The sequence below is a fragment of the Manacus vitellinus genome, unplaced genomic scaffold (assembly GCF_001715985.3).
Source record: "Manacus vitellinus isolate BGI_N305 unplaced genomic scaffold, ASM171598v3 scaffold_6_pilon, whole genome shotgun sequence".
NCBI lineage: Eukaryota > Metazoa > Chordata > Aves > Passeriformes > Pipridae > Manacus > Manacus vitellinus.
This window is the reverse complement of record NW_021940750.1, coordinates 3,129,671-3,149,810: the sequence shown is the minus strand read 5'-3', so window position 1 is coordinate 3,149,810 and position 20,140 is coordinate 3,129,671. Positions and strand designations below refer to the sequence as shown.

The window sequence follows — 20,140 nt, the reverse complement described above, 5'->3', positions numbered from 1 at the left end:
TATTTCACTTGTTTAAATTTACTCCTTAATTCAATGATTTTTTTTTTCCTTATGGCTTTTGGACATTTTTGAATCAGATATGGCCATTTGCTAATATATCATTATCACTAATCTCGTTTATGTTTGTAACCAGTAGTATTCACATTTACAAATACTAAATACTGAAAAGATGAAGAATAAATTAGACTTGTTTTACAGAACATAAGTTCTATCTAGTCAACACCTATTCCTGTTTATTATCTGAAGGCACATTGCTGCAACCACAAACTCACTCCTGCATCTCCACATATTCCTGCTATACAAGACACTTCTAGTAGTTGTATAGTTCTTTTTGTTTCCCAATAGGTGTAATAGAAAGTGTTTTCAGTGCTTCCTTTTAACATCTAGAATAGTTAACATTTTTCTCAGACATTGAAAGTAGAATCTGATCTGTCTAGCACTGAAAAGCTTTCAAATTTACACTGTATTCGTGGGAAGACTTTAGAGTGATACAGACAGCAGTTCAAAAAGAAAAGGAAATCAGAAGAAAAGCTCCTTAAATTTCCAAATAATTCACCGATTTCTTATTTCAAATATTAACTGCAAAGCAATTAATTATCATTTTCCTTTTGCTGTGGCAGTGGCTGCAGAACTGTGTGTCCTTCATTCGGCAAAAGTCTGTTCTGGTCACAGCTGTGTATACAAAGCTGCAAATGAAAATGAGATGTACACTTAAAGGCTCTCAATCTGTTTCCCTTTGCAGCACTCATCTGCTTGTTCTTTACCAAACCCCAGAAAACATCCTCCTAAAAGGACAGAGCAAAAGTAAATAGTGAGAAGATTTGTTTTTTCTCTTGATAAACATGTCATGCAAAGTGACTTTCCAAACATATCCCATTTCATGGAGATAATTTAGAAACCTTGAACTTCAGCATTGTTTGTTGCCCATAAGCATGAATCCTCAAGGCCCCTGTTCCTCCTGTTTCCAATTCCAGGAGCTGTTAACTGAAGTCTTGTTTTGGCACGTGGACCCATGTTGTTAAATTTGGAGAGTCACTTTCTGTATTTTCTAATAATGGAGGAGCTGTGTCTTGCATTTGTTTGCTGAACATCTCAGAGCATTGGAGATGGGATATTTTTTGCTTTCCTTTGTGATCCCCTGTATGTTAAAATTTTATGTAATCTTGAATCTCTTAAGAGCTAGCACTACTAGTTTCAGGGCTCTTAGTACTGCATGTGGGTGGGGACTTGGCACAGCAAAGCCTGAAACAGATCTAGACAGAAGATAACTCATGTGAAAGACAACTGGAAGGATGGATGCTACCTTTAAAAGTGTCATGAAAGTGAGAGGAGTATGAATTAATATATTCATATAGCATCCCCTTTTTTTTACCATCCACTTCACATAAAGTGCTACTAAAATGCAGCTAACGTCTGATGTAGAGAGTTTAGATACAGTTCTTTTTGCCGGAAACACCAGGAAGCAATTTTTTTCCCATCAGGGCAGCATTAAGGAACATTTCTAATTGCATGGAGCAAATAGGTCCTCGACTTTTATGCTTTGCTTTGAAAGATGCAGCACATTTCCTTTGAGTCAAGAACATATGCTGAAATATGTTACATTTAAATACTTCTTAAAGCTATATTGCTGTATGATTTGCACCATCTGATTTTCAGACTTGCTCCATGAGTCTCAACATGGAATGGAAAAAGGACAAATGTTGCAGCAAATAAAAGAAACATGTGTTTTCTAAGTCTTCAATGGCTAGGGATTGCTTAAAGAGCAGCTTTCATCTTGACTCCTACTCTGAGGGTTTATCATACTTGCATTTTCATGGTGGTTATTTTACTGAACAGTCAGGATATTGTTGCATAGGAGATGAAAAAGTATAAGTGAAACCACAAAGAGTAGAGTTGTAGCTGAGGCCCCAGCTGCTAGTAGAGGATAATACAGTGTTACTAACTATGGATGGCCCATCTCACTGGTGTCATTAAATGGGTTAATCAGCAGTAACTGTATTTGGGGTTTTAGGACTCCTGCCATCTTCTGTTCCGAGTAAGGACAGTCCCACATCTTTTAGAGGTTGTGTTTTGTTTCTTCTTTATGTTGTCTTCTCAGTAGCCTGCATCACAGCAGCAATCCATCCAGGAGTTTCCACAGAATACTGATCGTGCTTCCTTTAGGAGAAATCACTTGCTTATCTTATCTGGTCAAAATAATTTTTTCACTATGCTAAGCTATTATCCCATAACTAATCAGTTAAGTGATACTCCTTTTTATTGCTCCTACCATAAAGATCCTTACAAAGATCTTGAAGGGCCTGACCTCATTATGAGGCTGAAAAGATTACACAACTGAACTTTGTTTTTAGTTTCTACAAGGCAGGACTTCTGTATGGATTCATCTCTATATTTGTCTTCCAGTAGATGGCCTTTTACTCCCCTCTAGAAAGCACTGTGCAGCAACAAGAGTGTCCTTTTTTCTTTCCACAACAACTTGCTCTTTTGTCTAGTTTCTTACACTTCTCTGATTACCATAATATATGCATAGCATCAGTGTTAAGGCATAATGCTGGAATATTTAGGGAATTTGCCTGAACTTTCTTCCAGCAAAACATTCTTGTGATTCATGGTACATGGTCCGCAGAAGTGTATTTAGCTGTAAAATTGGTGGCATTTAAGTTAAACTTTGACAAAGATGCATGATGTCCATGAAAAACTTTCAGGATTAATGGTAGAGTTTAGAACTTGCTTAAAGAAATGTTAAAAAAATAAAAAGGCCTTGTTTCATTTTCATATAAATTAATATCTGTGTCAAATTCTTATTAAATGTGTATTTCTCCATGGGAAATACAGAGCAAACTAACTTATTTCCTTCTGAATCTTTACAAAAATTATTACTATTTTTTAGGACACACAACTTACTTGAGTATTTTAAGAGTTAAAATCAAGAGATGTTACAGAACCTTAGCCAAAAGCATACCCCTTAAGAGGGGCAGTTGGATGCCTTGTTGTTTCAGGTTTCTCTTAGTGCATTCATTCTGTTCTGCATTCAGACCAGTTCTGTAGTGGTGGTCATTTATAATCATTAATCTAGCTCATTGATATTGTAATGGGCTCCAAACATTCTCTGTGGAGCTTACATGCTCCACTGCATTTCCTTCTAAATAACTAATGATGACTTCTTCGGTCTTGTCATTAACCAGATTACCTTTCTCCAGCCAGTTCTCTTATTGATTTGTTTGCTTGGAGGTTCATTTTGTTTTTAAGTTTTCACACTCGTAAAAGAAACTCAATATTGGTGAGTGTAAGAGCATTTTACATGAACAACACTGCCCAAGCAAAGGTCCAGATACTATACTTATTTTTGTGAAAGAGGCTTCAACTGTTGACTCAGAGGCTCCTAAAAACTATACTCTTTCCTTTCAGACTGTTTTTCTAGGCATTATAATTTGTGAAAGAAAATTGGAGAAAACTAGCCAACAGTCTAGGTACTTGGGATTATACTTCATAGCCTATATATAGACTTATACATAAATATACTGTGCAGTAAAGTCAAGGAATGGCCAGGACTATGAATGGCTTTCAGTTCTTGGAAGATTCACGCTTAAGTTGGGTAGTCAAATTGTTCCAGGTGTACACAAGCACAGAGAAAGATGTGCTAGACCTTCAGTGCTTTGTGTATCACTACCAACTTCTTGAGTTCAACCACAGTGAATTGACTGCTTTGTGTAATTGCACACTGGTATCACTCTCGGTGGCGTGTAGGATTCTCCATTCCTCACATGCCTGAACTTGTCTCTTTCGTGATTGGGCTCATGATGGATGTGTTTCAGAGAAGCAGTATCTGTGTGCCTGCTGTGATGACAGCTATTGATGAAGGTGCAGTTAACTGCTCAAAACTTTGCAGTGGATTAGTTAAGGGTTGATGTGGAGCAGAGACAGGGGGAGACACACAAGGCTGTCCCTGATCATGATATAAATTATGTTGAAATGTTTGTCAAGTGCTTGTAGCAGCTGCACTGTTCCTTGTACGCTTCTTCCAAAGCAATCATTAAAAGAGGAAAGTCCAAACCATTTCTGTTTTATTGATTGTTCTGAGAAAATTGTCGACTGTTGCACCTCATGCTTTTACATGCCACGTTATGCCATATGAACACATGGGAGATTCAAGGTATTGAAAATACATGATTCTACTGGAATTGGTTCACTGGAACCTTTCACTGGTCTTTCCTGGAAAAGTAAGCTAGAAAGAAACTGGAAGTCAAAGAGATCTTTGATCTGAGATTGCTGCAGATTGCTGCAGCATTTCCATAGTTCATTGTGTGTCCTCCTTATCCTCTGCTTCCTTTCCTTTCTAGGTCAATGTCATAGCTTTCTTCTGCTCCCTGACCCTGTGTGCATGACACAGATGAGCTGTCTACCAGCTAACTGTATTTCTAGGGGATCTGAAAGCAGAAAGGAAATACCAAACAGCAATTGAAGAACTGGCCATAGTCCCATATTGTCACTAGTCCTAGTACATATCCGAGGGAGGAGGGGTTGTATGTAAGGTCCTGCACTGAATGAGATACAGCTGCATACCACCTGCCCATTTACTCTGCCCATCTCGTGGCACGTAGCTATGAATTCTTCAGTTGTTTTGAAGATCTTAAGCTTAATGACAACTTGTTTTCTTGAACAGAGGCTGATCCACATCTTGTCTAAAGATTACTGCTGCTGTTTGAGAGCTTGGGGAAATGTTGATGGTCCCTTTCAGTGAAGTGTTGCTGGCATTCCTCTACTTCACTATTAAGAGTGCTGTGGGTCCTGTTTTAAGTGGTTGAACAGTCTGCCCCCCAGATGGCCAGAACTCCAAGAGGAGTGTTTTCTCCTTATTGTTTACAAGACCAATTAGCTCTGGAATTGAATTGATTATTCTCTATGAGTGACTGAAAATTCCTCAAAGTGAGAAAAAGTCAACTGTTGAACAGGATAAAAGCAGTCTAAATCATCTATTGCTGGGGAGATCTGCTAGTTACATCTTTAGTAACATTGCAGTGAAAGGAAAAAATAATTAGTGGACACATACAAAAATTGTCAAATGTTATGATATTTCAGTAATAAATTGCTCTCACTCTGAAATGGTACCTTATTTCTGGTTTTCTAGTTTGTCTGCCTTAAAGGTCTGTCTTGTTTTGGTTTGGGTTTGCTACGCCTCTGAAACATGATGGGTAGTCATACATTCTCATACTGTAGTCCACAAAACTAGCCTCTTTCTTTCAGGCCTATGTCCTTCAAAGAAGGCTGAGTATCCATTTGGATCATATTTGATGAGCTGAGCATATCTTTGGGATTATATGTGCTTCAGAATATGCATGGAATTATCTTTGTAAATGTTAAAGAAAGCTGCATGGAGCAAATTGGGTGTCCGTTTAAACCACCATCTGGTTGCTGTAGTCAGCAATGTACTGGAAAATTTAAACCAGGCTCTTTTGTTTGTCATCTTCTTCTTTTTATACTTCTGGAAATACTGATAGAAGTCGTGGATGCTTCTCCTTTCTTATTATCTGCTGTTCTTGCACTTCAGGAACTCTGAATTCTTTAAACCCTGACTTCATTCAAAGTTCCATCCTAGAATTAAGACAAGAAATTAAAGAGTTAACATTGTCTTTAGTGTTGCATTAGGTATGGTATTAAGGTTCCCAAAGTAAGTGGAAGGATCAAACTTGAATCATATTTCAGACTATGGATTCAGGAATATCACACTGCATAAGTTAAACTCTTCCAATATTGGAATGTTTTCTTTACAACCATGGGAGCTGAAAACTTCTTCTCTGTTTCTAATGAAAGTTTAAATTTTTCAGTTTGTGGATGTGCCATGTTAGCCACATAAGCACACCAAATGATAGCCTTGGACTGTACCTTTGGCACAGCTCATGGTGCCCTGAGTAACGTTCACTCAAAGCTGAAGAAATGCTGCCACATGAAACACTTCATACTGAAGGATAATTATGGGGAATTTGAAAGGGACTAGAGGATGATTAACATTTGTATAAACAGCAAGATTCTGGATTTTGGAGATAGAATTAGATCAGTGTTGTATAAATTCATTTTTTGTTTTTGTTTATCTGGCAAGTGGTTTTTTGATAAAAGGGCTCAAGATCAAAGTGCAGAAAAACAATCACACCATCTAGAAGATTCTACCCTTTCAAAATCCTTTAGCTCACTCAAAGTAGGGTGCTACAAGCTTTGCCCATAATAGATCCACTTCTCAGTGAATTCACTGTTGATATGAACTGTCCGGGCTACCTCCGGAACAGATGAGTTCATTCTTCAAATCAGCTGGAGATGAATCTTTTCCTTCTTACCTGAGTGCCTCAAAACTAGCTTTCTGCTCAACCACAGTGCTAATCCCCTCTCTCTGTTCTCTCTTGCAGCACTCCCCCAACAAATCTGTTCAGGTCAGTCTGCTTAGCTCTCCACTATATTTGTCCTGAGTCTGACACAGGTTGTTCCAGGCAAATCTCAGTAAATCTCTTTCACTCTTTGTTTTTTCACATCATAAACTGTGTCTTTCTACCTGTTGTCCACAGGAATCACCTATCTAAGTCTGCTGTTTAGAGCCATGTTCCTTTTGTACAGTGAAAAACATCTTGTTTGTGAAGACTTCTTGCCTGCAGCAGCACCCTTACGTCTGGCAGGGTTTTGCTAGTATTCTCACAGGTCAGGAGAGGCAATCCAGGGTGCAGCCAGAGCTGTGCATACCCCTCTGGAAGACACCCCCACCCTGCACCCCACGCAAGAATCCCCCACTCCCCTCCATCCTTCAGTTACCCTGTCTGCTTTTGCTGTCATGTCACATCATGTCATGTCATGTCAGACACAGAAGCTTCTGGGATCCTTTCCTGAGGATGTCCTGGGATCCCTTCTGGGAGGACCTAAATGGTATCAGTGGAAAGAGTAGGTTTGTGAATAACCTGAACTCATCTGCCTGCTTGGATAGTAAGGATGCCAAAAGTTCTGTCTTAACTGTGTCTGATACCAGCGTGTTCACAAACCATCATGGCAGGTATGGTGCAAGTACAGCCAATAAAGCTGAACCTGCTTTTAATTAGGAGGATCATTAATCCTATGACATTGCCTTGCATAAATCCTGGACTTTAAGGATTAAGACGTCTTAAGCAGGGAACTACTTAAGCCTGTCTAACAGTTTTTATCTGCTGAGGAGGTGAGATTCTGCTGACCTTACCCACATCCTTCCCTCTTTTCTGCACCTGGCTGTGCCCTTCCACAGCTTGCTTTGCACGAGCTTTCATCAGATATTCCTGAGAGTCAGTGCAATTCAGTAGCCCAGGGAAAAGGCTGAGTCTTCTCAGCAAGAGGCCTGCTGAGTATCAGAGCTGGTATAAGGGGTGGTTCAGAACCACGTGGCCAGCAGCAAATGAGGGGAAAGAAAAAGAGAAAGGAGTGAGACCTGTCTCTTGCAGCAGGAGTAAAGTTTTAGTTTGGCTTAACTGCATGTTGAACTTCACCATCAGGAAGACAGAGTTAATGCATCCAGTTATTAAAATTAAGAAAATAATGTATGCAAGTATGTGGGATTGAGCCAGACATTGGTACAAAGCCACAGTATTTAGAGCTACTTATGTCCAAGACTCCATGTAAAGAACTGATTCTTAAGCTGATTTGTGACACTGATTTTACCATTATGCTCTTTAAACTATTCACTAGAAAACCTTCCTTTGAAAAATTAAGTTGTTTTTTATCTAACCTTGTAGCAATCTCTGGCTTCTAGAGCATTTTCCTTAAAAGTAGCAAATGAGTCTCAGTTTTCTTCTGATTTTCCTAAGCTCTTAGGACTATGATTTAAGGACTATAGAAACTGTCTATACACTTAAAGAGCAGAATGAATCCTTCTGCTTCTGTGTACACATCTTACATGAATATGCTTATACAACTTAAGAGGAAAGTGTGTGACTGCTTATTGTTTATTGTGTAGTTTAGCTTTATTTGAGCTTCCATCTCAAACTACAGGGATAATTATGTGACCTGCTCCCTTGCTTTTTGTTTTTTAAAAAATAAGGAAAATAAATTTTTAAAATTAGACATATGCACATTCTGAGTCTGGTTTCTATTTATATCTCTTCTTGTCAGTTGAAAAAGCAAATCAGTAAGAGAAACAGTCCTTGAATGTTTTTATTTTGTTTCAAATTCTAATTTAAACAGCCATTCTCTCAGGAACAGATCTTTTTCATGATAGGTCATAAAATCTCCCAATGCAAAATTTTATGAATGATTAATTGAAAAGTAATGACTTTTATTTTTAGAGTAGAAAGTGTTACGAGAAAGAAATGGGGGGTGTACACAGTATATTGCTGTTTAGGTCCTACTTATGGATTAATTTTCCTAGAATTCTTGGCTTTCTGTTTGCTATAAGCACTAGATGTATGGAGGAAATTAGGCTATAGGTATCTTGTGAACAAGGCACGTGCAGAGCTTAGCCTACTAGCCAGATGTTTGTTGTGAAGTTCCAGTATTATCAATACTCATGTTTTTGTTCATTTTTTGTAAAATTGTAGCTCCTTTAGACACCCTAAGAACATGCACACTTTTATTTTTAGGGGCTTCTGTTCGTTTTTGTTCTTTTCTACTAGGTTGCAATCTTGCAGAGATATAGAAAGAATCCTAAGGATGTGATACTTACTTATACCAGAAACACTAAAAAACTAAAGGCCAGGAAAGACTCTTCCAACACTTAAAGAAAAATAAATTAGTCTGTTCTCTGTTACATTTCCAGGAGACTGATTTACAACTCTCTGACTTTATGACTCTTGAATGACTTCATGCCTGTGGTAAAGCAACCTGTGGAAATTGTGTGTCCTACCATAATTCGGAGGGGACAGCTACACTGCACAGGGCTCCAGTCTTCTTGGATACTGGTTGTACATAAAAAATGATGGGAATAGGGAGCTTTAATGTATATTCATCAAGACAATCCTTGTGTTTCTGGGAATTTACCAATGTGACTTTTTGGGGCAGATTTTATACACCAGCTGCAGTATTCTCCTACTGCTCTGGGCATTTTTAAAGTTGTCACAGTGTTGTGACAACACTGTAGATAGCTATTTCTTGTGCTGAAAGCAGCCTAGATACAGCAGCAATGACTGCAATTCAGTCTAAGTCCTAAATATTTATTGGCGTCCTGGGCAGATTTTGCAGCCTTCACTGAGCTCCAGGCTTCTGTGGCTAGGCTGTGAAAGATAACTAGTTTTAAGATAGCTCAGGTGTGTCTACACTTCATACACACACTGACAGCAGCATAAACACATCATTTAGCATTCCTGGAGTTTGCATCACTTCGGGTCAGGTGCCATCTGTCAGCCACATACAAACCAGAAACGAAATGTAAAAAACAGTTTAATATGCACCTTAAAAGCCAGGGAAATACGAAGCAGCTGCCCTCATGTTTCTCAAATGTTGGCCATTTTTATCCAGAAAGTGGTATCTTCTAAGACTTCTTTCTCCACTATATCTCTGAAACATGAGAAAAAGTCCTCTTCAGGCACTAAAAGACAATAAACTACTCACAGGACAATTAAATCTGTAGAGAAGAGTTAGGATTTTGCTAGTGGCACAGCAGCAGCAGCAGTACAGGCTGGGCAAGTGTTTGAAGACCAGTAGAGCAAAAATTATACTGAACAGTGAAAAGTACTTCCTGTTAAGCCTCCCAGCTCCTTCTTAGTGAGCTGTTGTTTTAAAATTACTTTGGAATTGGTATCAGCTGCTTTGCAGTAGAAGAGCAAAGTGTTAGTTTAGCTGTATATGAACATGATTAACACGAAGACTGCAATCTCCATCCTTAAGCACATGGTATGACTGAGTTTCCTCCACTGCAAGGGCATGGTAGAGTGTGTATAGCTCATTGCCCTGTGCTGTGGGGTCAGATTTAAACACTCTGTGATTTGCTTCATTTGTTACTGGAACTTGAGATGCAGTAATTTGTGGTAGCAACCAAAGTAGCAGTTGTGGATTCCAGTTTTCACTCATTCTGACTGGTACCTTCCTTCTTTTCTTTCTTTCTTCATCATGCAGCATTGAACACTATTTACTCAGCTGTGGCCTGGAGACAGGAAGGAGCAACGTGGTCATGCACCAAAACTGCTTTTGTTTATTCCAAGCAGCTCTTGGCAGACAATGTGGTGTATGGGCAAATGTAATTTTCGGCATGGTCTTCACTGACCTTGCTGTAGGGAATAGGAAAACAGTCATCACAGCAAACTGTAGATACCTCCTAAGGCCTGTGGTGATCCCACTTCCTGTGTAATAGGTACCCAACTATAGTCTGAGAAATTGATACGATTTCTTGGTCAGGCGCCTGGGTTGTCTACAGGCTGAGTTGTGTTATGGCCTAAAAGAGTCTGCCTGTGTACTTCAGTGAATAGCTTGGCGCCATTTCCCCAGGAGTAAGAAGCAAAGGGCTTCTTTCTTTAGAGAAGGAACTTCTCTGCACCACCTCAGCTTTGTGTGCAGTTTCCATCTAAATAGACCATTTGCTCAAAGACTGAAACCATAATTAATTCCGCTTTAATTGACAACAAACTTCATGTTCTAATGTGCTGGTTGCAGAGGATCTCTGCCACCCTTTCCCAAAGTCTTTTGGAGCAGACTTCTGCTTTTGTTCTATGTTGTTTTGTGGTGGAGGACTAAGTATGATGCTGTGACTTGCTATGAAGAGAGAGAAGAAAATAATTATTTATAATTAAAAATAATTATAAGTTTTAAAAGTATGTTATTTCCAGCAAGTGAGAGATCTCTATTTATGCTTCAAAAGTAAAGCTTGCTTAGGGCCATGTTACCTTCTCAAGCTGCTTTTGTCTATCAACCACATAAGGACTGAGAACAAAGTGCAACTTTCTCTGTAAACCTCATCCTTCAAAAAGAACCCCTCAAACACTTTCACCTTCAAGGGGAAAAAAGAGGAGGCTAAAAACCAAAATCAATGAAAAGGGACTTTGCTGATTAAATTGGGCAGATTATCCTTCTAGAGCCTGCCTGTTCTGAATGCACAAAGGATGCTTTGTACACCGCTGGACACCGCACTGTGAAAATCTAAAGAGGATCAAAGCAGAGCAACAGATATGACTGGGCTAAGTAGGGAGAGATGTAGAGGGTAAGGTAAACAGATTTAACTTTACATAAATGTTGTTACCCATAAATAGATTGAATAAGATACAATATGAAGAAGGGGTTATTATAATGATCTGTTGACAAATGAAAGAAAAAATAATGAAGAGCAAGAGGTATAAGGATGCATAAATAGGAATTTGAACTTAAGCAAACAAAAAATGGAGATTGAGTATTGCACAAAGCTTCTAAATGATGTGACTCCTTCAGACCAACATGCAGACTTCTTATCAAAGTTCAGAAGTTTAATAATACCCAGGATTATTCAAAGCCTTGAAGAGTAAAAGGTCCATATTATCCATACTGTCAATTATGAGAAAGTGTCTGCTTCAAAAAGAGCTTTTTTTCTGTTCAAATTCTCTCTTTTCCTATAACCTAATTCCTATGCTGGGCCTGTGGAAGCTCACAGAATCACAGAATGGGATATATTGGAAGAGACCACAGTGGATCATCTGGTCCAATCTCCCTGATCAAGCAGGGTCATCTCAGAGCACATTGCACAAGATTGCATCCAGATGGTTCTTGAATATCTTCAGTGAGGGAGACTCCACAAACTCTCTGGGCAATCTGTCCCTGTTCCTCATGTTCAGGTGGAACTTCCTGTGTTTCAGTCTCTGCCTGTTGCCTCTTCTCCTGTTGCTCTTGACACCCTCCCTTCAGACACTTATAGACACTGATGAGGTGCCCTCTCTGTTGTCTCTTCTAGAGGCTGAACAGGTCCAACTCTCCCAGCCCATGCTCGTAGGAGAGATGGTCCACGCCATTAATCATCTTCATAACCCTCCACTGGACCCACCCCAGGAGCTCCATGTCTCTCTTGTACTGAGGAGCCCAGAACTGGGCACAGCATTCCAGGTGAGAGACCTCACCAGGGCTGAGTACAGGGGCAGATCACCTCCCTTGACCTGCTGGCAGTGCTCTCCCTAGTGCCCCTCAGGATACCATTGGCCTTCTTGGCTGCAAGGGCACACTGGTGGTTCACGGACAGCTTGTCGTCCATCAGGACCCCCATGTCCATTTCTGCAGAGCTGCTTTCCAGCAGGTCGGCCCCCAGCCTAAACAGGTGCAGGGGCCTTCTTCCGCAGGTGCACGACCCCACATTTGCCTTTGTTGAATTTCAGAAGGTTCTTCTCTGCCCATCTCTCCAACTTGTTGAGGTTCTTCTGAAGGGCTGCACAGCCCCCTGGGGTATTGACCACTTCTCACAGCTTTGTGTAATCAGCAGACTTGCTGAGGAAGCTCTCTGCTCCTTCATCCAAGTCATTGATGAATAATTTAAACAGTATTGGGTCCAGTATTGAACCTTGGGGGACATGAAACTTGCATGTATCTTACATGACCAGATAGTTTTCTTAAGAACTTAGGAAATAAAACTTGGGGATACTTTGCTTGATGACTGTTGAGCTAACAAAATAACAGAGAAAAAAAATTTTCTTTCCTCTATATTGTGTCATGAAAGAGAAATAGTGAGCTGAAAATTCAAAATTTATGCTTATGATAAGTGGAACTTTTTCAATAACATCCTTTTGCAGTTATATATAAAACTTGCTGATACTTTTCTTGAGGACATTCAAGGAACTGATTAGCTAACATTGCAGGAAGAAACCCCACCATTCCACTGAATACCATCATTAACCCAAGCTCAGATATACTTGGACTGAAGGACCAAGGTAGTATCTGCGATAGACAACAGCCTCTGATTTGTCTTTTAGCAAGAAATGACAATACAAACAAGTTACATGTGCTCCCAGACACCTGTTGTTTCAGTGAATTCACAGGAATGTAACTCAGCTCAGCATTCAGGTTTTGGAAGAAGAGAGATTCAGATGTATTTATCCCAACAGTAGAATAGGTTGCAGAAATCCCTGCAATGGTACTGTAGTTCTGCACAGGCTGGGACTTTTGTCTGTTAGAGCAGGTTTCCGACTACAGAATTGGCTTTTCCAGATGGAGCAAAAACACCTTTTCATACCATGACCCTAAACCCAAGGTGCTTCATTAGATAGAAGGTCCTCTCAAGAGTAGTGCAAAGTATAGTACTCTAGAGAGTGTCTGTAATGGATGTCAAAGTGCCTGACAACAGTTTTTCAGCTGTAGGCTTCCTCAACCGAAGAGAAAAATCATAGCTCTCACTTCTCTGCCCTCCATTTGTTGGCTAATAATGTAGAGGAAGGGAAAGTCTGTAACTTGATTTTGGTGACAGTCCTCTTGCACTATTTCTTTAGTCAGCATTGAAAATATTAATTTGATTGGGTTGGATGTCGCAGTGGAATGTCCCCTTGATACTGCATACCTGCCTCTTGAAATATCTGATCAAGGTGTAATATTTTGCCTTTCTCTTGCTTTTGTTGAACTGCCAGGCTTTGAGGAGTTGTGGAGATTGGGAGAAGCCCTCGTCCACCAGGGCTCAGTATTGAGGCTAGTCCTGCTTAATCTTTTTATCAATGATCTGAGCAAGGAGATTGAGTACCCCCTCAGTCAGTTTGCAGATGACACCCAGTTGGGCAGAAGTGTTGATTTGCTGGGGGGTAGGAAGGCTCTGCAGAGGGATCTGGATAGGCTGGATCAATGGGCAAAGTGCTGGGTCCTGCCTTTGGATTACAACAACCACATGCGGTGTTACAGGCTGGGGGAAGAGTGGTTGGAAAGCTGCCTGGTGGAAAAGGATCTGGGGGTGCTGGTCAACAGCAGCTGAACAGGAGCCAGCAGTGTGCCCAGGTTGCCAAGAAGACCAATGGCATCGTGGCTTGTATCAGCAATAGTGTGGCCAGCAGAGCCAGGGCAGTGGTTGTCCCCCTGTATTTCAGCACTGGTGAGGCTGCACCTCAAATCCTGTGTCCAGTTCTGGGCCCCTCTCTACAAGAAGGACATTGAGGTGCTGGAGCATGTCCAGAGAAGGGCAATGAAGCTGGTTAAGGGTCTGGAGCACAACTCTTAGGAGAAGTGGCTGAGGGAGCTGGGGTTGTTTAGCCTGGAGAAGAGGAGGCTCAGGGCAGACCTTACTGCTCTCTACAACTACCTGAAAGGAGGTTGTAGGAACGTGGGTGTGAGTCTCTTCTCCCTAGTAACAAGTGACAGGATGAGAGGAACTGGCCTCAAGTTGCGTTGGGGAAGGTTTAGATTGGATATTATGAAAAATTTAGTCACTGAAAGGGTTGTCAAGCATTGGAATGGGCTGCCCAGGGAAGTGGTGGAATCACCATCCCTGGCAATGTTCAAAAAACATGTAGATGTGGTGCTTAGGGACATGGTTTAATGGTGAACTTGGCAATGTTGGGTTAATTATTGGACCTGATACTCTTAAGGGTCTTTTCCAACCTTCATGATTCTGTTATTCTAAATTGTGGCTGTCATCTGGAACAAGATTGATTATTTGGATGAGAGCCTAATGAAGACTGAGATGTGTCTGTGGCAAAAGAACTCATGCTCTGTACCTCAGTCCTAACGCCTGTGCCCTTGTGATCCCCTCCCTGACAACTGCTTGGCTCTACTTCCACCCCTGGCTCTTTCTTCCATACTTTGCATTCTTCTGTATATAGAAGTACTGCAAAATTGCTGCTGTTCAGCTAGTCTTCTCCTTAACTCCAGTCCACAGCCTTTTGGACTGTGAACATACAATCATGTAGGGCTTTTTGACATCAGTATGTTTCAATTCCCTTGGGATCCTATAAGCTTCCCTAAGAGTCACCTCTTTTAGACTCCTTTTGCTGAACCACAGAGGCCCTTCTTGACCAGTTTTTCACAAAGCTGCTCTATAAAACAGGAATCATTTGATTGGTTTTCTTGTGTTTTTTGGATCTTCGTTCTGTGCTTCCTATAATACAGTGACCAGATTTGTACACATTATTCCAAAAGAGACCATCCAGCTGCCTTACCGAATGCCAAAGTAATAATGTCTGTGGTTTATACTCTGTAGCCTTCCATACACAACCCAAAAACCTTGTTTGCCTTTGTTACTGCTGCCAGATGTTCTGTGGATGATTTTCAAGCATATTGTGGGGAATGTCACCATGCCAGTGAATTTCAGCAAATTTAAGCAACTTTGAAATTATTTCTCTTTCCACATGGTTATATTCAAGTTGAACCAAACTGTGTTCTCACTTGAAACTGCCCTGTGTTGGTTACCCCTTTTTCATGTTGAATCACTACCTGTTACCAGTTTCTCTGCAGGAGCCTCATCAATACAATTTCCTCTTCATCAGGCCTCTTTTGGATTGTCTTTGCTGGAAACTCCATCTGAAGAGCCCTGCTCTTAGATTTTAGGGAGAAGTTATATTATCATTAGTACCCAGACTACTTGAATTGAGAGTAAAGGGAATATGAGGGTTTTTCCCTAGAGAGAAAGCAAGGGGAGGGAATGGCTTTTAAAAGAATTACGATGTTCTCACCTCTCTTTTCCTGCAGATTTGCTGACAGCACAGGAATACCACTGCCTGCTGCAGCTGCTTTGCCCTGACTTCCCAATGGAACTCACTCAGAAAGCAGCAAGGTGGGTCCTCATCCTCTACGTGCATGGACTAAGGAACTAGATCTGTGGGTAAAGGTATGAACAGGGACCTTCAGCTTTTAAGGTCTGGGGAAAAGAGACATCCAAGAATGGGGCGTTTTTCTAGCAATGAGAAAGAGTATGTATTTAAGATATGCAGAGGCTGAAACATCAGTGCAGAATGCTGCTGCTGGCTGTCCATGCAGATAAAAAATTATTAGCCAATGTGTTTTTAACTGACATGATTTTTAAACTCTGTTTCAAATGCCTTTTACCATTCTTAAAATGTGTTCCCCCTTGCCTATGGTTGATCACATTTAAATGGCACTAACCTCTGAAGGATTGCCAGTGTTTTAAAGTACATTTGGTAAGAACATGGTAGCTAATCTGTTTGAAATTTTATTTTAATCTAGACAAGGCAAAAAGCAGATAGTTGGCTCAGGGCACTGATAATGTGATATGGAATTTTTTACTGATTGTGCTTGCTGATTCCAGTCCAGCCCAGGCAGTTGATTATTAACTATCTGATAGTGAAAATGTAATAAGGTACGTGCATCTGTTGTTTGGGGGGGGTCAGTTCAGATCTCAGTAGGAGTGTGTGCACTCACACATACATATACGATCACAGCAAGGTTACTGAATAAATGCTTTCATTCCTAGCCATCTCAGCAGAGGAGGCATGGAAATTTAACTTTTGTCACGGTCCTAAATATGACAGTTGGGAATAGAGTCCAGATACATGATCAGAATATTAGCTGCTACCTATGTTGTTCATGCCTAAATAATGAAAAGGTCCTATTTTTTTATTTGTCATTTTGTAATCTTTCTTTACCATTAGAGTCCCATGAAAATTATAATAAGAAAGGAAATTGAAAAAGAGAAGTGTTATCCATCTGCTAGTGCTTCTACTTGGCTGATGTGTTGAATTCTTCCCAGGCTCCTAAGTGATGCTATCCAAACTGAACTGCAGTTTAATCTGTATTGGTTCAATTACAACTAAAAGTTGAGAGTCACTTTTCCCTTCAGCTCATCAGTGGGCCTTTGGAGTTCAGTTGCTTGGCCTCCAATGCCAGACTAAGAAAGAATGCTAACCCTGTAGCAGAGATATGTCTGCTGCTTCCTTTCATGGAGGTGCACAAGCACCAGTCCCATGTGCTGGTGTGTATTTCATAGGATTCCAGCTGAGCTGAGCAGGAATTTGTGATGATGCATGCAGTGAAGGAGACTTCAGCATATCTACACATGTTCTGATGTTTGTGTCAAGGAATTTAATCCACAAGACTGTTGTAAACTAGAGGCCCCATTCAGGGGCCTGCTGCACTGTTGTGCGTGTGCCATAGAGACAGACAAGCCGGCTTTGGGAGCAGGTGTTGGAGAGAAATGAGATCTCTGTCAGAGGCACCCAGGCTCAGGTGGGGATGACCTCACTCCTACTTTTGGCTGGCTAGAGATTTACTTACACATTGCTATTATTCTGTTACAATCTATGTGAACAATTTTAATAAAACTTGTCATGTTTCTGAACCGTCTTTCTCTTTGCTTACAACTGGTGCTCACTCTCTTGTCCTTTTTCTGGTCTACATTTCCCATTGTCTTCCTTGGTCTCTGCCAGTTAGAAGAGTGAACTTTGCAGGCTATCTTACAGCACCAGTTGATCAAGCCCTTGCAAAGCATGAGTGTCACATGCAAATCTACTGACAGTGTTCCTCCTTCAGTCTGCTCACCCCCAAGGGTTGTGTTGCTAATTTTCTTTGGAAAGGAATTAAAGTAGCAGCGGGAGTAGTCACAGCATTCCCTGATACAGCCAGGACCTGTGTAATTACTGGAGCTCTTGGGAAGAGCACAGTCGTAGTTGTAGTCTTTGTGCTGCATGACTGAGATGATCTCACAGCACGGTGCAGTCCGCTCGTCCAGGAGCTGTTGCTATGCACTGATAACAAACACTGGGACTAAGATCAGGAAATGTCAGAACATAAGAACAGGGGCTGCAACAATATAGGTTTTATTCACGTGACATCTGAGAGCTCCATTTTTCTGTTCCTGGTGCTACACAAATGCAGAAGTCATACCCAAAAAAAAGAATCATGCTATCTGTGTCTGTGAGATTTCTTGGATGTTTTTTTTCTTCAAAGGGTTATAGCCATTAGCAGATTAAAGATTTTAATCTACAGAGATACCTTTGATGTTCAGAGACACCTTTTGGCTTTCTGAATCTTGAAATTGCAGAAGGAAAGAAAATGAAGGGATCTTTCTGGTTTGATGCCATGATTTCAAGATCTGTACCTGAGCGCTGACTTTTCCCTTGTTAGAGAAACACAAGGAACTCACTACCCACATTTGAGTAGTGGGGAGCAGAGTAATTCATGGCTCCTATGCTGTTTTATGTGATGTGGGAGGTCATGTTGCACTGATCGGTGCTAATGGAACTGGGGCTTGCAATTCAGTACCCCTATCGTTAAAAGATTATCTGAGAGTGCAGATCTTGCCCTTTCTGTATGTTTTGCTTATTTTTGCCCCCATGTATCAGTAATTAAGCCAAGTCCCTGAGGACTCATTTGAGCCAGCTTGGCCTTCAGACAGATTGTGTCAGTTAGCCTTTTCAATGGTAGCAGAAAACGGTAAAAGTCTTTCAATGTGCCTGGTCTAGAGTTTTTCCTGGGGACATCCTGTCTAGTCTGGATTTCTGAGATTTTAACCACAATCAGTAGACCATAAAGTTTCCCCACTGGCACCACAGCAAGGCTTTCCTACCAGCCAAACCTGCTTGAACCCTGAAAGACCACTACACCCTTTACCAGAGTCCCTCAAGTGTAGGCATTTTTCTTCTGTCCTTTCCAAAGTTCCTCCTTGATTTTCATTATTCATTGAGTGCCACCTGACTAACTTTACTAACTTTGTAAATACATCTGTTCCCTGAGGGCTTAAAGTCTAAATTGGACAAGAAAGAATGAAAAAAAATCCCTTGAAATATGAAATACCTGGTGAACTCTCTTGAGTTGCAGTTCAGACTTTCAGATTTTGTCCTCAGTTTTGGTCCTGCTGTCTAGTTACAGTCCTTAGCTAGGATGTTCTTCTTACCAGATATTCAGGGAAGAGGTACAGATATGTTGCATATGATGCTCTCCCAGCTTCGAGAGCTCATTCAACTGGCTATGTGGGGAAATAGCCAGCTGCAGTCAATCTCCTCATAAATGATTGTATTGGATTTAAAGACTTCTCAACATTTCCCGCATGCAAACTCCTGGGCCAAGCGGAGTCAGTAACCCAGCACTAGAGTGCACCTGCTTCTATTTAGATGCTCCTCCATCACATATGTGCTGTATAATCTTCCTTAGAGGCTCCTTACTGTCTTTAACGGCAAAAAATGCCCAGGAAATTCTCATACCTCTGCCTACTTCCTCATGCTCTCCTCTAAGTAAGAGACTGGGACTTGGTGCTGCAGAACACAGCCATTGACCATAGTTTTAGATTTAACAAGTGAAATTATTTGAGTATTATGAAGGTGATGTACTATTGTCTCTGTGTATAACAAATATGTAAAAAAACTCTCTGCTGTTGCTCTCTTTCATCTTCAAGATGGAGAAATGCACTGGGAAAAGCTTTGGTGCTTTAAGGGTACCTGGAAGACAGACCATCATTTCAAAGGAGGAAATGCAGCTCATCAGTGATGTGGCCAACTGCATTTCCACTGCTTAAACAGTGGTTGGAAATGCCACTGGCTGAGCAGTATTGCCTGAGAAGATGCTCTGCCTGCCAGCTTCAAAGCCATTTCCTTGATGTGGCCACTGACAATCTCAGTAACATGCTTATTAGTGAGAATTAAGAACTGAAGCTACTGCTTCTTTAGAAAGGATGAGAGGAGGCTTCTGGAATGTAATAAATAAATCAGAAGCACTTTGACATCTTCAAAGGGTTTTGTTTTAAATACTGGCTTTTCTCCTGGGGACCCTCTCAGTCCCGGTCTTTCTTCTTTGAGATAATTAATTCAAGCTGCTCTACATGTTTGATTTTGCCATAGTGAACAGAACTGAGTGGCAGGGAAGTCTTGCAAGATCTTATGTTCTTCTAGGTCAGCCTCCCACACAGCTCCCTGGAGTCTTTTATATGAGACAGAGCAGTGTTTCCCCAGCAATGTGTTTAGACAACTGATGCTGCAGAGTTGGTCTGTAGATTGCATTTGTCCCTGTGTTCAAAAGGATCCTAATAGATGACTGGTATTTTGGCTATAGTGAACTGACAGTCCTTCTCATATGACACAGTATGCCAGATACAGACTGTACAGGGTTAGTAGACCTACATACAGTTGAGAGAAAGTACCAAATGCCTTTCTTTAGCATTGTCTGAATGCTCTGGGGTTTTTTCCATCAGAGTGGAATATGCTCTTCTGTTTTACAGTCTAAGCTGTCATTGATAGATGTCATTTTCCCCACTTCAGAGACTGACCTTTTAATCCTTATGTAGTGGCAGTGACCAGAGCCTTGGTTTTGTTTTCATTTTTATGAAAGCTTT

At 40.8% G+C, this 20,140-nt stretch overlaps 1 protein-coding gene across 2 annotated transcripts in view; it reads left to right on the top strand.

The window, feature by feature from the left end:
• The window catches only part of CUNH11orf49 (chromosome unknown C11orf49 homolog), a 74,078-nt gene that overhangs the window by 43,064 nt on the left and 10,874 nt on the right, over positions 1-20,140 (top strand). Inside the window, exons 1-2 of one of the 2 annotated variants that reach the window (XM_029964163.1) lie at positions 11,895-12,000; positions 15,550-15,634. In XM_029964163.1, the coding sequence (XP_029820023.1) occupies positions 15,609-15,634 (26 nt within the window). In that variant the 5' untranslated portion in view covers positions 11,895-12,000; positions 15,550-15,608. Of the gene's footprint in view, positions 1-11,894; positions 12,001-15,549; positions 15,635-20,140 lie in introns of those variants that run through there. The other variant, XM_029964162.1, reaches the window with a different exon arrangement.